This window comes from Rhamphochromis sp. 'chilingali' (assembly GCF_963969265.1).
Source record: "Rhamphochromis sp. 'chilingali' genome assembly, chromosome: 4".
NCBI lineage: Eukaryota > Metazoa > Chordata > Actinopteri > Cichliformes > Cichlidae > Rhamphochromis > Rhamphochromis sp. 'chilingali'.
Genome location: NC_137948.1, coordinates 34,893,671 through 34,915,665, shown reverse-complemented (window position 1 = coordinate 34,915,665; position 21,995 = coordinate 34,893,671). Strand labels below are relative to the sequence as shown.

At 39.0% G+C, this 21,995-nt stretch overlaps 1 protein-coding gene across 1 annotated transcript; it reads left to right on the top strand.

Moving 5' to 3' along the window:
• Positions 1-1,085: 1,085 nt before the first annotated feature.
• Positions 1,086-3,032, top strand: LOC308395918 (serine protease 1-like; the record flags this gene model as incomplete). Its single annotated transcript, XM_080880968.1, has 6 exons — positions 1,086-1,125; positions 1,379-1,574; positions 1,669-1,842; positions 2,292-2,353; positions 2,651-2,793; positions 2,874-3,032. 6 exons carry the CDS (start codon positions 1,086-1,088, stop codon positions 3,030-3,032), a joined length of 774 nt encoding a protein of 257 aa, XP_080737094.1.
• Positions 3,033-21,995: the final 18,963 nt, after the last annotated feature.

Sequence of the window (21,995 nt, the reverse complement as noted above, 5' to 3'; positions counted from 1 at the left end):
GTTCTTATGGCGAGAGGTTTTGGTGCGAATGGACCGGAGCCTCCTGCCTGAGGGGAGCAGGTCAAACAGACTGTGTCCAGGGTGAGAAGGGTCAGCTGTGATCCGAGCTGCACGCCCCAGTGTCCTGGAGGTGTACAGGTCCTGCAGAGATGGGAGTCTGCAGCCAATCACCTTCTCAGCAGAGCGCACAACACGCTGCAGTCTCTGTTTGTCCCTGATAGTGGCTCCAGCGTACCACACAGTGATGGAGGAGGTGAGGATGGACTCGATGATTGCAGTGTAGAATTGCGTCATCGTCCGTGTTGGCAGGTTGAATTTCTTCAGCTGCCTCAGGAAGTACATCCTCTGCTGGACTTTCTTAATGACGGAGGTGATGGTGGGCTCCCACTTCAGGTCCTGGGTGATGGTGGTGGTAGTTGTGATAAATGGTAGTTTAAATTGTGTCCAGGTAATGAACCATTAAATCTCCTCTTGCACCATCTGAATCTCTCTGCAATCACATCACATAGTATGCATATTTTAATTTATACAGCCAAATATCACAAATCTGACCTTAAGGTCTTTGCCACCTGGACACACACACACCAACCGCTCTGAAGAAGCTTAGAGTGGATTTGGAAATAGACACCTGAGGTGAAAGAATTCAATTGATTAAAGTTGTGCTATTATTAAAAAGGTAACAATATCAAGATATGATTCAGGAGGATGTGAAACAACTTCTTAGGTTATGTACTTATTGATTATCAATAATTAACAATGAATATGTTTATTTTACAACCATGCAAACATGACTGATTAACCTGCATGGGGAAAAACTGAATATTGAGTATTAACAACTAAGAGTGCAATAAGTGACCACTGAAAGAGGCCCACACAAAAAGTTTTAAGGCTGTAAGACAGCTGTATGTCACAGAACAATGAACTTCATTTTGAGCTTACTCATAATCAAATAGCATTTCATATCTTTGTTCACTAAGGCAGGAAAACAGCCTCAAGGTTTTGTACTGAGTGAATGAGACATTGTGGATTCGTTTCTGTCAAACATCGGTGTTCAATGTTGTCACTTATGGAAGTGCAATAACGATATGTACAAGACAAATAAAAGAAAAGAAATTGTTATATCAAGTGAGCCAATATCACATTAACTGAACAACTGATGTTTCATGCTTTTTTTATACTGCTTTTATAAAAAGTTTGAGACAGACCCTAATGAGCTACTGAAGCAAATAAATAACTGTCACTGAGCTTTGCATCTATATCACTGAAAAAGGCAAAGAGTTTGTGAAACAGAACAATTGGGACTGCGAGTATAGTTGCTGCACAATATGTTGTTCAGGTGGTAAGCCAACCATCTGTAAGTATATTACTCTTCTCTCAGGTTTCACGGTGTGCACAGAGGTGGATTTGCACAAGAGAATCTTTCACGACCATAGCTGTGAGAAAAATGATCGTCTGTATCACGTGCACATAACTCTGACCCATGGAACACATTACCATCATCTATGTGGCGGCTCTCTGATCCACAGCCAGTGGGTTCTAACTGCAGCTCACTGCTGGAAAGATCAACCTGGATGGTGAGAAATGACTGTTTCACATATTTAAAAAAAACCAGTCCAGAGACAAAAATCATTACTGGTATTTTGTTCTTTTACCATTTCCATTGTTTAGGACTATGTCTGCATATGTAGGAATTCATCCAGGTCCAGGAAGAATGGTGACAATTATTGATCACAAAATCTTTGAGGACCAAACAGGAAAACATGACATCATGCTTCTGAAAATCGACCCACCAGAGAATAAGATTAAGCCTGTTGTCTTCCCTAAATGTACACGTCGCAAAAAGTGAGTTTTGAGTAACCTTTTAAGTGTAAAGTTTGAATTCTGGAATATGTTGACATAATATGTATTTTTCTTGTTTAGTTGGTTGGTTTTTTAAACTTCCAGGAAGAGCAAAAAAATGTAGCAACATCTGTAGTCTATGAACAAAATGACATCATGCTTTTGAAGTTACAAACCCCCATTAGTGACTGCAGAGCTTCTTTATTAACAATAATGTAACTGAGACTTGAATATTGAGCAGAGGGTTCTGGTTTTGATTTTAGGTACCTGCTTAGGAGCTACATCCATGATCTATAATAACTGACAATAAAACACGAGCATGAGGAAATGGAAGGAAATGTAATGTTTTAATAAAATGTTTGAATCTGAAAAGATTAGCTGACTTAGAGTGAACTGGAAATACTCAGCCTGCAGACATGGAGATGGAATTTTATTTATTTTTTAATTTGTAGGATGGATGTCATTCAGATTGCAGGCCATGGTGGCTATACGGTTGATGTAAACTACAACAAACGTAAGACCAGTATTGTTTTGATTATTTCACAATTTTTTAGTTTATATTATACCTTGATTTTGTCTTGTGTGCCTGTTATAGTTACTTTTTCATTTTATTTGAAAACTGTGATGACATAAAGTATTTATTTCATTTTTTTGTGGATATACTGTCAATTTCCCTCCTTTTTAAATGCTGCTCAGCTTCTTTTAAAGAACACATTTTGTTCCAGAAATGAGGCAAAGCATGTTTCTTTCAATATCTGATTTCCTTGCATGAAACATGCAGTAGCATTTGTTATTTTCCTTTTTTCTCTAGTCCCTGATGAACCGCCTCATCTCCAGTGTGCAAAGATGCATGTTGTTGAGTGTGAGCTTAACCTCCATCCATGTAATTCAGCATTCTTATGGCCAAATGGAAACACGATGTGTTACAAAGAACCTCGAGTGGACATATGTAAGGTGAGTTACCATGCTGCCAACATTTTATCTGTATCATTATCAGATGTTTTGGTACAAAATATTTATGTTTTCTCTCTCAGGGTGATTCTGGTGGTGGAGTGATGGCCAAAAACAACAAGATTCATGGTGTGCATGTTGGTGGTTGTGAACCTGCCTGTACCGGACCAACTATTTCTCTGAAGGTCTGCTCTTACATTGGTTGGATAAATCAAGTCATTACACGGAGTAATGGAAAATAATAAAATTAAAATAACATTCAAAATAAACAGTCCGCTCTGCAAGAAGCTGCTTCGGTGTGAATTGTTTCTACATGTGAACTTTCGATTGTTAAAATATAAATATGTCATGTGTGTTTTCAATGTAGTTTCAGGCATCAAGTAGATCATTCAGTTGTTCAGAAACTGTGAAGTTTGCATGAAGGTTGTTGGGTCCTTTTTGCCAGATGATATTAAGTACAATTACTACAGTAAAGTACAAATGTAAGGAATTTGTACTTTATTTTATTTTATTTGGTCTTTCCATCACATTTGTGGCTTCTTCTCCGCTGCTTCTAAGTGGAAATTGGTACATTTAACTTCACTACAAATATCTGACATCTTTAGTTGTTATTTTACAGATGAAGATTTGTGCTCATGAAACACATGAAGTACAATTTTGTTTCTGTAGTTGATCAATCAGTTATTTGACTTGCATGAATTTAGCAACTATTATTATATGTTTAATCTTTAAAAGTACTTACTGTTGATATTATTTTCTGTAAATTGTTCAAAATCATAAATGTGTGAGAAGCACTCAATCAGGGGCGACTCCAGCATCAAACCTTTAGGAGGGCTCAGCTCAGTCTTAATGTCATGCTTTTAGTGTTGCCTTCAAAAGAAATGTAATTTTTGGATGACCTACAGCAGTGTCTAAGAATAACAGATTTTAATATAATACATCAGCTTTACGGTGGTCACTTTAGTTTAAAACCCGATGCAATGGCACAGTCATGTTGACCAGTAAATTTCAAAAACAGTTTAAGAAAAAGCAGATCAGAGGAGAAACCTGCACGGCATTGTTTCAGTCTCTTAACCACATAGAGGCCAGTCCACCAAATCATCAAGTATTTAAAGTACCATTATACAATACAGACAGTTCAAAATCCCCCTGCGACTCCACCTGCACAAGAAGCAAACTGGTAATAGAGCTGGTTTTAAATGACAGCTTTTGAATTCATGCAAACCCAAACACTTTGTTGAGCAGACTCAGCACAGAGACTCGTGTACACCAATTCAGAGAGTGGAGAACAGATTTGTAGTCTGTCACATCAGTATAGTAGCATTCATCCTGTTCAAGTTTACAGTGATGTGAATGCTGCTAAATGCTATTATTCACATTAATAGCAGAGTGCTACTGAAAAGCACACAACGCATCCATTTAATGCATGTAGATTTTGTGAAAAATCCACCTGATCTCTGTTAGTTCCAGTCTCTCTGTCCGCGCTTCCTCTTTGTACTGACAATCACACACAAACATTTTATATTCAACTAAAACAATAACGAAAAATATATTCTTGTAATAATTATTTTAAAGGCGTCGTTTGATAAGAGCATAGCACCCTGCTTAGTTATGAGCGATCTCCATAGATGAATGTGGGCAAAGCAGAAGTGACATATATGTAGCCAGGTGGAAGGTCTTTATTATCGGACATGTCCCTGACTTTGACTTCATGTCCACTCTTACCTGTTTCTTTCTCCCTCTCTGTCATCCCCTCTCAGTCTTTGTGCAGTCACCCAAAGGTTAATTATAAAAGTATATCAGAGTTTACAACCGAATAAAAGGCATAAACTGGTCCATATCAGTTTGCTGCTGCTGGCGAGGGTGTTGCTAGGATCTTGAAGCATACAGGGCTTACAACAGCCCTGAAGTCTTTTGAGTTTTCACTCAATAACAGCACCTTTTAAAGTTATTTGTTTTTATTTATTTAAACATATAGTAAAATTAATATAAAGTGGTAAATGTTTGCACTACCTAAAGTGTGAAGTCACAGAATGATACTATTTAGTGCAGTTTTTAATCATTACCAGTCTTCATCTTAGAGCTTGTGCTCTTATTGTGCCATGATGTCTCCTTTTAAACTGTGTGGATGTTCACCTCTTCTTCATCCTTCCTGTTCCTTTCACCAAACTGCTCACTCTTGTTCTCCTCTGATCTCACTTCCTGTTCTGGTTATAAGAAGAATGCAGTCAGCATGTGTCAAAGACACTCCCTCCAAATATATGATTTTTGATATGATGATTAGATATTTAACATTTTATTTATCAACTATTTTATGCACTAAATCAATCAATTATTAAACAAATATCATATTGTAGAAAAGCAAATAATAATGCACTAAGCAGTTTCATGCCACAAGAGCTAAATGGTCACTTCACTGTATTTATTTCCCACAAACTACTATACCTAGGATCTTCAGGTTTCCACTATATTTCATTAATCTGCAGCGACTGTAGAACATAAAGTATATTGACCTCTATTGTTTTCTTTATGACTTGGCCTGAATACACACACATACACATCTTTGAATAGCACAACAAATGAGGTAATTTTCCATGTGTTTTAATAGGTTTAAGTGATTTATGGGTTTTATGTATGTGTGTGTATTTTGGTCTTCGGTGTAAATTTATACAAACTGTAATTTTTTCAGATGAAAGATCCGTTATTTAATGTTGCTTTATGTTGACTCTATGGAGAATAAAGCCTTACATGAGTGTTGCTATTTTTAATTGTGGAGTGGAAGACCTACTGTACTTGTTGTTTAGTCTGTGATCTGAATGATGAATTTAACCAAACTAATAATTATCATGTAACTGCAAGAAGACTTAATGAAACTGAAACAATGCACCCTAACACAGGCATTTGAACTGTAGGCTAATGAGTGCATGAAGTGTACCTCTACAGCTGAAAAGAGTTTGCCTCTATAATTTCTGGATCTACTGATTTGTTTCTGATGTATCTCTTCTTTTATTTAGCCTGTATTTGTATAGCGCTTTACTAGTCCCTAAGGTCCCCAAAGCGCTTTACACAACCAGTCATCCACCCATTCACACACTGGTGATGGCAAGCTACATTGTAGCCACAGCCATCCAGGGGCGCACTGACAGAGGCGAGGCTGCCGGACACTGGCGCCACCAGTAGGCAACGGGGGAAGTGTCTTGCCCAAGGACACAACGACCGAGACTGTACAAGCCGGGGCTCGAACCAGCAACTTTCCAGTTACAAGGCGAACTCCCAACTCTTGAGCCACAATCACCCCATTATGTACAGAAAGATGATGAAATCCTCTTTATTTGAGAAAGTGTCCTTAAACTATTTTTCCTCCTTCTTACTGAGTTTCCGAGCTACCTCTTTGTTAAGTGAATAAACTATTTGAACAAGAAAGATATCATGGCATTTATGATGATACTCTGTGTGTGTGTGTGTGTGTGTGTGTGTGTGTGTGTGTGTGTGTGTGTGTGTGTGTGTGCGTGTGTGCGTGTGTGCGTGTGTGTGTGCGTGTGTGTGTGTGTGTGTGTACGCTCGGCAGAGGGGAGGTCAAGACAGGAACTCGCTGAGTTGACCTGGTACATCAAGTTTGGATTTCCCCAGTTGTTGGTAAACAAAAAAGATTTAAACTTAAAAGATTTTGAGTTGATGCACACTGGAAAAAAAAATTCTCTTCATCACAATCATTTGTTTAAAAATATGGCTATTTTACTGATCTATGGTTATTATTAAAGAGGAAGGAAAGAAGAAGAGGAAGCCTGAGCCCAGGTTCTGTCCATTTTCATAACAAGTGACAGCACAGACATCTGAGCTTTTTCGTCATAAAGATTGTGATGTGAAGCATCAGCAGGTAAAGTGTCGTTAAAGTGTCACTTCAATAATGCTGCTGGCAGAAAGAAGTGTTGACACATACTAGCTTTGAATAAAAGGCTTAAAACACAAACAGTCTAATCCTGGGTGTTGCTTTTAAGCTTAAAGAATATAATAAGTTCTAAGACAATTCAGTTTACTTCTTACTGTCCATGTTGTGTTGTGGTATTTACTTTATCATGAATGTACGCTACTTTGTTCGAGCGACTGTAAAAAATAATTGTATTCATGAAATAAACTAGACTTTCACAGTCTGCATCTTCCACAGTTTTTATGCTTTTGTTCACTCCAAGTTTGACACAAACCCACAGACAACCAGAGTTAACTATGTGAAGCAATCACAGACACTGTAATGGCTGATTTTTCTAATAAACACAATCAGGTTAACATTAAGGTTTAACATTGAAGGAGATTTGTTCCATAGTCACAGTTATACTTGTATTTCCTTTACTTACATCCAACACTACTATGTTCTGTTTCAGTCCAGGTGCTGGCAGTTTATCCTTTGTTGTTTGGACAAATAAGCTTAAAGCTAAACCTTCATGTTTTTGATGGGAAAGTTTGTTAAACCATTGCTCAACTTATGTCTGCACAGAGCAGATAATTATGATGTACTTGTAAAAAGACTTGATAAGCAGGTCACAGCTGAATCAAGGGGTAATAAAAATAAGACCACGCGGTCTCAGCACGACTACACATGCAGTGGGTTATCGCACACATTTGAAAGACTCATTGTGTAACTCAGGATGTGACCCCTTATAAAGGAGACAGAGAAGTTCTGTTGTTCAGTCAAGTAAAACCTGGTGAAAGTGCAATTCTAAGACTCTGGTCGTTGCTTAAGTGTATAGATAAAAAATCTTTTTTTCATGCATTATTTTCTTACTATATTAGTATAATCACCAAATCGATCATTTCGTATTTATCTCCTGAAACGATCTACATTAACTTTTCTATCCCTAGAAATGTGTTTCCAGAGTCCCAGGTTTAGTGACTTCCTGTCCACCATCACATTAGCTGAGTAGTTGTCAAATTTGAGGGGAGCAGAGAAGATCAGACACCAGTCAGCAGGTCAGAGGCCATCTCTCATTTTACAAATCAATCGCTTGATTTATAAATGGAACAAACACCCCATCAGACCAGGTAATGACCCATTATGAGACAACAGCCGTCTGAGAGGAGATGTTCTGTATCACAAAACATGGGAAACAAACAAACTCTAGGCATTCTGAAATATATAAAGCTCAACAAAAAAAGACAACCATATCAGATCCTGATGTAATTCATTTTGTTGTTGTCTTTATTAGTCATTTAAAAAGGTCTAGAAAAAGTGTCCAGGAAGAGATTCTACTATTTATGCAGCACTGCCCCCGTGTGGCCACAAAGACACACAACAGCTTCATTTCTCAGCCTGTTGCCTTCTTTTTCCTTCATGATGTAAACAGTGAATGAACTGAAAGAAGTCAACCCATAAACTGTTAAACTGATACAACAGTCATGATGATTATGTAACAAGTTGTAGTTGACTTTCTGGTGGTGGTTTTGGTATACAATTTAAAAGCCATTTTCTTTTATAAATACACCATACACTTTGTTCTTGACCATTTCTTTTCCTCATATCCTTAATGGACAGTGGAGGAACACTACATCTAGCTTCTGTTTAACATTTATCCAGGCGCCCCCACACTGTACCTCTACAGAAACCAAGGGAGAGAGACAGACACACAAAGATTTCCACTTGAATCTTGATCTCAAAATAGAAAAAGTTTTATCACAAAATAATTACAAGAGCTCAGCCAGGTGAGATATAGCAGAACCATCAATTCAGAGTCTGACAGTAAGGGTGAAGACGAGCCTGACTGTTGGTCTGCTCCAAAACGAGCCCATAAGCAAGCTTTGAAATAATATGTTACAAAATTGTGAAACTGCGACATGAAATTTGATTTGAAAATGAAATTCATCCTGATCAGGAGCTGTTATGATCTAAATGGTGTTCTAGATCCAGTAAGCATTCATTCAACTTGTCTGCAGCAAAATTAAAAATAAGTTACCACAAGTTGTTTTTTAATTTGGTAAATAATTGATAAAATGTTAAAAGTACTGGTTGTGTTTGACCTCATCACCAGGATGAGTTGGAAATACTTCAAATTCCCTCAGGTGGCCTTTTGCTGGTTGGATTGCCACTACAGTCTGTAAACTGTGGAGGTAATTTTGTGAGCTCATTGGATGAGCAGTTTCTGAAATACTCAGACCAGCCCATCTGGCACCAACAACCACGCAATCTCTTTCCCCCATTCTGATACTTGCTTTGACCTTCAGCAGGTCATCATGAACATGTCTGTATGCTTAAATACTTTAATTTGCTGATGTCTGATTGGTTCACTAGACATTTGTGTTTAACGAGCAGGTGAACAGGTGTACCTGGCAAAGTGTGTGTAACCCTCAGTGTTACTGACATGTTCCACACTGATGCACAACAATACTCTGTGCCCCACACAGTTTTATTAAGTATGTCTAATCACTGTAGACATTACATGTACCTTCTTAGAGGAGAGGTCAAAGGTCAGTTACCTTTATAGGTTCCTGCTATATGTTGTGACATATACACAGCACAGTTGTAGGAATGATAGTTTCTAAGTTCTAAAGCTTTTTGTCAATTTTCAACCAATAAATCATAAAGTTGACCTTGAAGACCACAAGTTTGAATGGATTGTTAACATGACCCCACTCTACAGCACTGCAACATTTTAACATGAGTTATTTAAGACTTTCCAGGTATCCTGGTTACAGAAAAAGATTGATGAGCAGAAAAAAAGAAACAAACTTTAATTGTTTCTGATTAGAAGCTGTACAATCCGGACTGACTTTAACAAATGTGCTATAGGCTCAGCTGGAAAATAGTGAGCTTTACAAGACTGATTTTGTTCCAAAGGCTTTCACAGACCTCAACCAATCCTAAGGCTAATTAGCACGGCTAGAATTTTAAAAACATTTGTTAAATGTTGTCATTGCTAACATATACCTGTTTTAGAGCATGGTGAGTAGCGAGAATGCAAAGTTATTGTTACCTCTAAAAAAAAATGTGAAGATGTGATATTAGCATGTACGGAGCCCCTCTGATGACATGGTCCAAAAAATAAATAAATTGTGGCCACAAAATACTACTTCGTGGCCACGAAATGGGTATAACGTGCGCACGAAATGCTTATTTGTGAGCACGAAACACTTGACCAATAACCGTGATCCTTCCCAGGCCCTTGCAGTTGGTTGACAATAGAATCTATCCCAACGTCCGGGTCGTACTTACGTCTGCAATGCAACTGGGCTCTTAATATCCTGTTTAACTGTCTCTCCATAATAATGGTTCCTTTCAGTGCCAGGCTTTTCAAAATGCATGTGTAGCTCATTCCCAGCCTAAAATTGTCAGGGATCTGGGTCTGAGGGACATAGACCTATTATTGTGTATTGTTTACTCCACTGTAAATAAACGCATTTTGGGTCCTCCTTCCCCACACACCCAAGGTCTGCCACGCAGACCATGACAAAAATAAAACTCAATCATACTGTCTCTGGCCATGTTGTACAGGTTTAGCCTACTCTTATGCTTATGTCTCTACACAGCTGTCCAATGTATCAATATGATGTGCGCACGTCATCTATTTGTTGCCACAAATGCGTAATTCGTTGCCACGTTATACCCAATTCGTGCCCACAAATTAGCATTTCGTGCGCACGTTATTTCGTGCCCTCGAAATAGTATTTTGTGGCCACAAATAAGTATTTCGTGGGCACTTATACTATTTCGAGGGCAGGAAGTAGTATTTTGTCACCACAATCTATTTATTTTTTGGAGGATGTCATCAGAGGGGCTCCGTAAGCATGAGCTATATAGTATCTCCAAGAGAAAAGCGATCAGCTGATCATTGATCAGTTTCATGATTTAAGTAGCAACAGGAGAGAGAGGGAGAGAGAATGGGAGAAGAAGAGGCAGCTGGCCACGTAAAGACACAGAAGAACTCCAGCTTTGTGTATTTGTTTTTCATTCAAGCTGAAGTCCGGGACAAATCGGGTTCCTTTTCAATACGAAGCGCGGCCGGTCCGGCGGCCACCACGGGTCTCTCCTCCTCCTTCCTCCTCTTTCCCTCATCCACCTGCTGTGACTCAAAATTTGTACTCAAGTACAAGTACTGTTACACTGGTTAAATTGTACTCAATTACAAGCAAAAGTACTGGTGTTAAAAAAATACTTGAGTAAAAGTACAAAGTACTCTTCTCAAAAACTACTCAGAGTATTAATTACTTTTTAACAGACTGATGTTTTATTCTGTCGTCAATAGCAGGCATTCAACTCGATTCACCAGTATAAATATTTATGTTCAAAGCACATTTCTCAGATGAACAAGGTATAGAAAGGTAACTTGTTTTGTAAATAAATGTAGATATAAAAGAAGGAATTTTGTTTGTTAAAACAATGACAAATATGTTTCTGAACATGCGTAGAACCGTTTAAACTTTTCCCCATACACTGAACAACAGGCAGGTGAGTGTCTTAAACTCTTAGCATTTCTGTCACACTTGAACCTTTTGTTCAGTTTCAGCAAGAGCTGGTTTTCTAAATTAACAGAGGCAATCCGACTTGGTTTGGTTGTGAAGAGTAGACCAGCACAGCTAAAAAGTCGTTCACACGCAGCAGAAGCAGGCAGAGCTGTGTTCAGTTTAAGAGAGAGGTTTTTGATACCTGAGAAGGAGTGCAGCAGCTCCATGGTGTCTGTGGCACAAGCAAGGTAACCATCAAGCTCAACTGCACTTTGCAGCCTTCTGGAGATTGGTCTGGAGAAGAATTCATCTTCATCAGATGACTCTCTTTGCTGATCCTCACTCTCATGCTCTGTCGTTTCAAGATGTTGTTTGATGTATGTCAAGGCTGTAATTGCAAGTAGATAACACAATTTTGTTATTTACATTTCAGTGATTATTCCTGAACACAAATTTAAAAATGGCAAATTCTCAAAAAGGATTGTTTAGTATTCAGGACAGACCATCAATAACTTACAATGTATTAGGTGAAATACTCACTTAAGCATGTGTTCAAATGTAAAAACACACAAAAATGGGATCACATGAATCCTTACCAGCCTCTGTTACATCTGCTCTGTCAGTCCAGGAAGTCTTGAACTTGGGTAAGAGGACTGCAGCTGCAGCCAACTCTGGATCCTCCATCATCGCTCCAAAACGCTTTTGAAGGCCATTTTGCAGGGCTCTGATGAGTGGCACGCATGTCTTGCTTGATGTCTCCAGCCTGCTAAGTTTGGACAGTAGTTGTTGGATTACTGGCAGGAGCCATCCCATAAAGGAAGTGGACTCAGACTGAAGAATGTTTGAAGCTTTCACCAGTGGCTTCATGGTGGTACAGTACTCCCTAAGGAATGCAACTTCTGCAGGACTCAACCTGTAAGACACAACAACAAAACCCACCATGACTATAATAGGGATCTTCTGATTTAATATTAAGAGTCTGCTCACGTTTTTAACCATCCATTAAGGAAAATTCACAAAATTTGCAACCATATTGGTAGGTGTCCAAGTTTACTCACATTTTCACCTTGAACTCCTCACAAATGCTCCTGATGTCATTTTCCCCCTTCTCATCAATGATGCGTATTATCCTTTCAATGGCAAGGTAGGTTGAATTCCATTGTGTTGCATTGTGACGAATGATCTGTAGTTCACACTTGTCCTCTACCACTTCATTAGCCAAATGAGACCGGCCAGTTTTGTTCCAAATGGCCTGGTATTTTGCAAAGCTTGCACGGGAGAGCCTCTTGTAGGTTTCATTCATGCTCTCTGCTAGGGCAGCATCAGATGTTGCCACAAGGTTTAGCAGGTGACATGCACATCGCTGATGAGGCGGGAGTTGATACTCCAAACCAGAGTCTTCATCAAGAATTGCACTTGCCTCATGGTAGTCAATATGGTCAGTCAGGTCAATAGTTTCTGGGTCTGCTTCATCTTCAGCTTCATCTGCATCATTTTGTGCCCCAAACATGTGGAAGGCCTTGACAAAGTTGGATCCACTATCAGTTGTGGTTCTTACAACTTTGCCTCTAATCTTGTATTGGCAATGGATATCATCAAGCGCACCAGCAAGCATGTCAAATGTGTGAGACCCTCTCAATCTTTTGCATGCTGGTGCTGCAGATCTTCTTTCCAGGGACTCTTCCTCTATCCAATGGCATGTGACTCCAAGGTAACTTTTCTGATGAGCTGACCAACAATCAGTAGTGGTAGCAACAAATTTGACTTTATCCAATGCTGCAACCAAAGTCATCTTCATGTGATCAGCAGCTTCACAGATTCTGGCACAGACAGTGGGTCTGGAGATGACTTTGGCTTGAGGTTGTAATGTGGTAACCAATTCTTTGAAAGATGGCTGTTCTACCACTGCAAATGGCTGTAGACCCTCACTTATGAAATTGATGACAAGCATGTCAACAGTTGCTTGTGGAACATGTTTGTTTGCAGCTCTCAACATCAGGTCTGGTAACTTGGCTTGTGTATTTGCTGAGAGCTTGTTTGGTGTGGCTGTGGTCTTTCGCTGACGAGATGTTGATGCCACAGTGATATTGTACTGCTCAATCTTCGATGGATGTTTCCTCTGTAGAGATAAATATTATCATACGTCAGGTTCATACATTACTTCATAACATCACTGTGATTAACACTACAGGAAAACACATTTTTAAAACATCATTCAACTAGACATGAGCTAATCTTTGATTGTTTAGCATAGTATAAAAGAGTGGTGAATTTGGTCAAATCTTGCAGATATATTGCTGTATTTATTTATAAACCAATTTTGAACGATCATTGCAAAAAACATGAATTTCTGTATACATTCTAAGTTCTGTAATCTGTATACTATTTATAAAAAGAGTATCGACCAATGTATCAGTATCTAAAATTTTAACTCCTTTTTATCAGTATCACCCTAAAGTTTTCAGTATTAGTCAGGTTCTAAAAATACTAAGAGAGCAAAATATGTGTATATAGCAAATGTAATTTAAGAAAAGGGATCACATACACAAAAATGCTGCCCATACAGCTAACAAATAAAAACAATCCACATTATGTTCTTTGAAAAATATATCATATCGGGAAATATATAACCCTACTGATTAAGAGCCACGTCACTATGATAGACCTATATCAGGCCAATGATCCTGATCAACTGATCCATCAATTGGGCTCTGGTACATGTCAGCTGAGAGCTGGAAGATTAATTTGAGATGCAGCTCAGCACTGTGTTCAAGTTTTGTTTTTGTTTTTTATATAGGCCAGCTGATTGTAGGCCTGTGAGTTTTAAATGACTACAAATTTAATTTATTGTAATGACGGTCGTTATCCAAATAATAAGCTAAAACATTCCTACGAATTTAGCTGTTCAGTGATGACACACGAATCGTACTTCCGGGTCTAAAGTAGTCTGCGTTTAATATGGCTTTTGTATTGTTAACATGTTTAATGTTATGTATTTTCTTCTATTTGATCTCAAAAAGCTCCTAAAACAGTCAGTGATCACTGTTGACCTCCCTCGGCTTTTATTACCGCTAATCATTTATTTAAGCTCAGTTTTTAAAACCTTAGGATGTAACTACAGCCCAGCCCATGCAGCAGTATATGAATGACTAACCTCGTATTGTGGATGGATTATCTCAGTTGTCCTCCTGGCTGAAGTTTGGTCCTTTTACAGCATCCTGCCATGCGATTACATTTGTTCCTGACCACCGAGAACACTCACATTAACTTTTATCGAGTGGAAAAAAGTTAGCTTGTTTATATTATGCTAACATAGCTGTGTCGCTAGCGGTCACGTAGCACATCATTATATACCAGCTAGCCCAACTTCAGTAACCCTACAAACGTCACTGCTGTTTAGTTTTCTGTCTTCATTTATGCTGGAAGTGATAGCAGAGCTGTACGTTTTAATTTGTTTCCAAAACCTGCAGTAAGGACATGCTATATTGTATTTAGATAGAAGCTAACGAGCTAACTCCCTGCTAACTTCTAACTCTGTTAAATGTCATAAATTCCGTTTTCATGGATGCCTGGATGTTAAACTCAATTGTTACACCTGGTAGAGCAGAACGCTGATCATTTTATTAAAAATGAAAGACTTTAGACAGTTTTTCAACTCTCAGTAATGCTATAGTGATCGTTTGATATATGGACCTGCAGCGGAGTTTAGACCTAGACACGGCTAGTGAGGTCAGACTGGACAACCGGATAGTTCTATCCCGTGCACGTGTACACGTTGACAACCGTAACCATGGCCGCCGAGGGTATATAAATGCTGCACAAGGTTCCAAACGTCTGTTTACACTTGCTCGTGGACTTGTTTCGACCTGCTCCAACCTCAGCCTGTGGAAAGCTAAGTTTTGCAAACTATTTCACTAAAAGCGGATATAACTTGAGAGCAGAACAAGTACTTCATCGTTTGTACTTGTTTTTGTTTTTCAAGTTTGAAGATGGCTCGCCGTGGACCCGGACTCCCCGACTGTCACCTGGACTTCGCTGCAGGTAAGTGTGAAAATTTCTTTAAATGTAAATTACTGTAATAATTTAACAAGTTCCAGTGTGAATATCAAGTTTTAACGTGATCAAATATGTGTATTTCAAGTCTGTTTCCCGTAAATTGTTTGTATGTTTTAAATTTTCCGGGAGAGGTGTAGAAATTATTAACGACTGGTGTATGAATATGAAAAAAAGGTGTTACTTTGACTTGAAGGCTTCAAATTTGACACTTTTCTTTAAAATGAAATGGTTAAAAATAGCTTAATGGACTAAAATTTGTAAAATGCCCAAAAATCAGTTTCTGTGGTAACGGCATCTTCAAGATGTCATGGCGGGGTCAGAACACGCAGGCGTAAACACACAGATCCAGGTCCCCTCCTGACATCCTTTTCTTCTCCGGATCAAAGGCTTTATTGACATAAACTATATTTTTTCTCTGCTGCAAAACACAAAGATAAAAAAATGCAAATAAAATAATATCAAAAGAATATGAAAACAGTAGTAATAATGGCATTAAGACCTATCTTCTGTTACGGTAATGCTTTTAACCTTATTAGATAGCAGAGAGAGATATTGTACACAGGGATATTTACACAGTGATAGCATGTTTACCACAGATTAGATGTACCTGTCCTTATGGCAGATACAGTCTTTGTGCACATTTCTAAAAATGTGGATTCTGGGTTAAGAGTTTCTGTTTGTTTGTTTTTCACTTGACCATCATTTTCAGACATACCTGCAGAGCTTTGTGTGTGCAATTTTTACTCTTGCCAAGGAGGTTGTGTTTTTATTTAAAAAAAACCCAAATAAAAAAAACAAATATATATGTGTGTGTGTATATATATGTATGTATGTATATATGTATATATGTATATGTATATGTGTATATATATATATATATATATATATATATATATATATATATATATATATATATATATATATATATATATATATATATATATATATATATATATATATATATATGTGTGTGTGTGTATATGTATGTGTATATATATATATGTTTGTTTGTTTTTTATATTTAGGACATGCAATTGGTACATGTGGTCTAAATGTTACATTATGGTTTGCATCCACATATTTAACCTATGAGCTTTTTTCAAAATGTGTGACATCGTGAATTGTAAATAAAACAGGAGAATGAGCTGCATGGTTAGTTATAAATGTACTGTAGTATATTTATATAATAAGTTACTCATGTCCGGCTATTTACAAATCAATACCTATTATCCATTACCTATTCCAACATAGTGTTTGCATAAAGGCTTACAAAGAACAAATAAAACAAATTGAATGTACACAAAATACAGTGACATATATAGTGTCAATATAGTGTCACCTTAAAAGTACACAGAGTGAGCTGCCTTGGTGGAGGTTTGGTGGTCTTCTATTAAAAAACTTGACTTAAAGATTGAACAAGTAGAAGTGTCATTCAGTCTGACATAAAATGCTTTTCTCTCATCCTCTGCTCAAACTAACAGATGTAGGTCTGTTGCTTTAACACTGGGTGTCTATTACATTCCTAATGTTATTTTAAAAATTGTTTCCTCACAGGGCGTCTTGACTATGTGGTTGAACGCCCTGCAGAAGAAGGCCTTCCTGAAGTCATCAGGATCCTGGATGACAGTCTCCAGAGCACCACCTCTTCTGGTGAAGCTCAGGACACTGATACCCAGCGTATCAGCGAAGGTGAGTATGGTGAGTATTTTATCCCTCTCTCATCCTCACCCTTATCTCACGAAGCACCAGATGCTGATGACAGTGAACAGCAAGGTGAGTATGGTAGGTATTTTATCCCTTTCTCACCCTCACCCTCTTCTCATGAAGCACCAGATGCTGATGACGGTGAACAGCAAGGTGAGTATGGTGAGTACCCCCCCTACCTACCTATAGACGATGAAGAGGTGAGTGAACAGACTGACAATTCATCTGACTGGAGCGACTCAGAAGAGTGGGGGGATTGGCTTAGCGATGACTCTGGGTATGACACCATGGATGAGAGAGATGATTCCCCTCTCATCCGGGAGCACCCTCCAGAGCCGTTTTGGCACGATTGGCAACGTCCTATTGCTCCAGGTGCTGCCCCCATCCCCATGCCGCCTTTCGGCCAGGCCAATGCCCCATTCTTCCCTCGAGTTGTTGCCCAGGTTGGTGATCCGCCAGCTGCTCCTCCCCCAGCTGCTCCTCCCCCAGCTGCTCCTCCCCCAGCTGCTCCTCCCCCAGCTGCTCCTCCCCCAGCTGCTCCTCCCCCAGCTGCTCCTTCCTCAGCTGCTCTCTCTGCTGCTCCTTCCTCAGCTGCTCTCTCTGCTGCTCCCTCCTCAGCTGCTCCCTCTGCTGCTCCTTCCTCAGCTGCTCCCTCTGCTGCTCCTTCCTCAGCTGCTCCCTCTGCTGCTCCTTCCTCAGCTGCTCTGTCATCTGCTTCCTCAGCTGATCTCTCTGCTGCTCCTTCCTCAGAAAAGAGAAGCAGAGAAGACATCTGCACCGAAGAGGTAAGTGCAAAGAGGTGCAAGGTGAGTGACCAGTTTGATGCCCCTTCAACATCCTCAGGTAGTTTTGGAGTCAGACGTTTCTGGGAGAGGCCTTTTAACCTTTCCATGGATGACAGTGACTCTGATTAGTTTATGTTAGAACGTGTTTTTAAACTTTGCCTTTGTGTTTTTGTTTTTACAGATATATGAACATGTGACTCGCACATGTGAAATGTATTTCTTTTTTTCTTGATATGTGACATTAATATTAATATTACATTGTGAATTAAAGGTAGTTTTTTAGTTGTTATTACTTCCAGTTACGTCCAAGATGGAGCAAACACCCCACCCAGAAGACAGCCTTACCCCGACCAACCTGATGAGAAGGATGGATGACCAAGTGAAAAACGGGAGAGTGGTGCTGTGTTCCAACTATGTAAGTTATCACCTCACATTGACAACAAACTGTATTGAAGACAAAATTCTTCCAATAGTTGGTATAAATCATCATCCTATGTCAGCAGCACTGTAGGTTTAGCTTTATTTATATTTTTCATGTGTATACGTTGGGTTTAAAATAGTTTTTTAACAACATACTGCAGCTACCAACAATGAAAATGCTGTTTTGTGTTAAAATGACGTCTTTCTTGTGTTATTGCTTTGCAGGGCAGCTGAGAGTGGACAGAGCTGCACAGAGGACCAAAGATCCACTCTCAGCACTTCATATCTGACTGGCCACAGCACCAACCCTCCTCACCCAGGGTGAGGAGGGTCCTGACCCCGCCTGCACAGAGGGAGTTGTGAACATGCACTTCTGTGTCGGTGGGTTTAGGATCCTCCTCACACTCACACTGATGAAGACTGTCACTGGAAGATGTCTCCATTGCATCAGCAGGACGTAAGCATTTGTAAAATATTACAGTTTGTGATGTTTTGTACATATTTTTATTGCATCATTTAAAACTATGAGATATAAAATAAACCAATTTTCATAACATTTTCTGTGTATTTAGTGGTTTTCTTAATAGGTTATTTGGAACATCATTGCAACCTGTCAGCTTTTTATTGAGGATTTAGAAAGTTGCTGGTGGCCCGAGTGTGTAGAGTGGGGTGTTGTTTTTGTCACATGGTGAAAGTGACCTCATGGGGAGCAAAGAGAACAACTGAACAATTTGGGGATTCACAGACTTTCGTAATCGCTAAAAACAATTAATAAAAATTGTTCTGTGTGAACTAAAAGCTCAAATATAAACCATCCTGACACTGACACAAATGATCTGCTGTTTATAAGCAGGAAAGTGTTTTCATGAGCCTGGATGAAGCTAATTTGCATGAGTTTAACCTGCTGGTCAAAAACTTGCATGACTCTGATATCACTCCAACTTTCTTCTGTTTATTTATTCATTTTTGCTAATTGTAGTAGATTAATATGTTCACCAACTGATTGTTGGCCTGAATGTTTGAATGTTTGCAGTTTCAGGTCCTACTGATCAGTTTTAAATACTGTAGAAAGTGAGCAGCAATTGAATCAAGTCCTGGGATGAAATGGGACAAAAGGGTAATGTGATGGCCACATTAGTTCCCTTCCCTCGTTTAACAATGTGTAAGCAGACTGCTTTAACCTGCAATTTACTGCATGTTGTTAGGCTGCATGGTACAACCACAGTCTGCTAACCACCCGTGGTGATCGAAGGTTTTGAGGTCTTGCTTGAGCTACTGATGAAGTTTTATCAAAGCTTGTTAAGTTTCCCAACCACATTTTATCCTGATGGTCCAAGGCTTACATCTTTATGCTCACAGACGTACTTCTGTAATTAATCAGTGACCGATTTATTACTTTAAGTTACAGTGTGAGGGGCATTAATGAACATAAATCAGATTTAACTGGATTATGTGTTTAGGTCAAGAGACACAGACCTTCATCTTTAAGAGGCTCTTCTTGAATATCTAATCACGATGTTTGCCATGCAAGTACACTGGGCGGTTGTTTTTAACACAATCATTTGATGATTCTGATGAAATGAAGTATTGTTTCAATGAGCTGTGGCACCATTCTTGCTTTAGCAGTGAAAGGAGTCAGGTAGGGCTCCATCAGGAAGAGGGCCCCAGAGGTCCTATCCCCCCGCCCACTTCCCTGGGGCTTGAACATCAGTGGATTTCCACTTAAGCAAAGCCTCATCAAGTTCCTGCAAACAGCACCACACACACACTATCATGTACAGAGTGTGGATGCTGTGTCTAAGACCACGATCATTGTGTTTCCACCATCTGGTGCAAGCTTCATCTGTCTCACTGTGTTCTCCTAAAGGCCAAGACAGCAGGACAGTGAACTCAATCTCACTTATAGGTGCCAGAAATCAGTTGATGTGAGATTAATGGTGGTAATCAGGTTATGCATTTGTTGTCTTCTCAGCAGGTGGGAAACATCTCTCTTTATTTGTTTATGTACATGTGTATCAGAAATCTATTTTCCTGTACAGCTCAGGTTTAAGGCACAATGTTGATCTAATCTAATGAAGATCAGTGCCTTTTTAGAGTCAGTGAAAATACTGACATTAGTGACGTTAACCCTTGACTAAGAGTTTCTTAGTCAATTGTTAATGGGAAACACATTTCCACACCACCATCTTCTAAGCTGTGATGCTACATGTGCAGCAGCAAACGTCCAATTAGTACCGATCAGAAGGTTGGAGGTTCGATCGCTGCCTGATCTGATCTGTATCTCAAAGTATCCTTGGACACGATACTGAACCCCAAACTGCTCTTTCATGTGTCCATCAGAGTATGAATGTTAGATAGAAAGAACTTAGGTACAGAAAAGTGCTTGTATGAATGGGTGAATGAGGTGTATAAAGTACTTTGAGTGCTTGAGTAGAAAAGTGCTATTTAAGAACAAGGATGTGCAAGAATTTGCTAGACACGCTCTTCTTTTTCCAAAACTAAAAATGTTATTTCAAATTTGGCAGCCTGTGTGTCAAAGAGACTGAAGAGTAACGAAAGGGCAAAGTCCAGGAATACAGCCAAACTCAGGAGATCAGTTAGGAGCACAACTGAGCAAAGGTGATTCAAAAAAATGGAGAGAAACTCTGCCATGCTGAGCAGACTGGTTTACAGCCACAAGAGAGACTCAGCGTTCACAGATCATAAAATCTTCAGGGAGCAAAGCTCTCAGAGAAGCTATAATGCAATCCACAGATAGAATACAGTCAATAAACTCCAAGTGAAATGTTAAACAGTGCATGGATAGCTTTTTGTTCAGCTTTTTCTTCGTATCCTTTTTCCCCCTTTCTAAAGTCTCTTCAGAGGCTTTGCAATTTGTCAAACAGCAGCTGGTAAAAAGGCTTTTGCAGTGAGGCAGGGAGCCTGTTCAAACCAGATTATGCTTGATTTGATGACTGCAGAGAACTTGGGGCTGACAGCTCAGATTAGGATCGGTTCTCCCTTGAAAAGGCATTAGTGTGTTCTGTCATGGCAGGATTTCTGTTCAATGTGCAGGTAGATTGAAATCAAAGGGCACCAAAGACACCCAAACCTGAGGGATCATTACGTGACACCCAAAGCATCTGAGCAGTCTTATTCCTTCATCTGTACCAAATTACTCAGATTCACAGACGTCGTGCACAGCAGACCTGCAATACAACAATGAATAACAGGAGTTACGCCTGCGTTTGACAGGTCAAAATGTCACAGGGAGCAGTTCAGTTAAGTTTCATTCCCCTCCAGAAATCACTTCATGCATGATTATCAGGAACCTTTGAGTAATGACAGCACTTAAGTGAGTGTTTCCTTACCATATTCCACTTTGTCACCAAGTTTTAGGATGAGAATGTTTTTTTTCTACTTTATTTTATTTTTTTTATATCGTTGTTATTATTTCTGTTGTAATTTGTGTTTGTTTTTTGTTTGTTTGTTCAGTTTTTCAGCCTTGTTGCATTTATTTTTTTCTATTTCCGTTGTGTTTTATTCAACTTCTGTTACATTTTGCAGGATTTTGCAGCTTTTTCTATTGACGGGTGTTTTCTTCAGGGACTCCATATTATCATTATCTTTAAAACTGCATTTGAAACTTAATGCTGAGTTTTTACTTTCTGCAGTTGAAGTTATCTAAAGAAACTGTGTGTGGGTGCAGCTGAAAAAACGTCTTTTGGCAAATAACACAGAAATTCTGAAATCCTCTACTGCTTATATCAAACAGAATAAAAGAAACCAAAGCTAAACTCTAAAAGATTATTTATTTCAGCTTGTTTACAG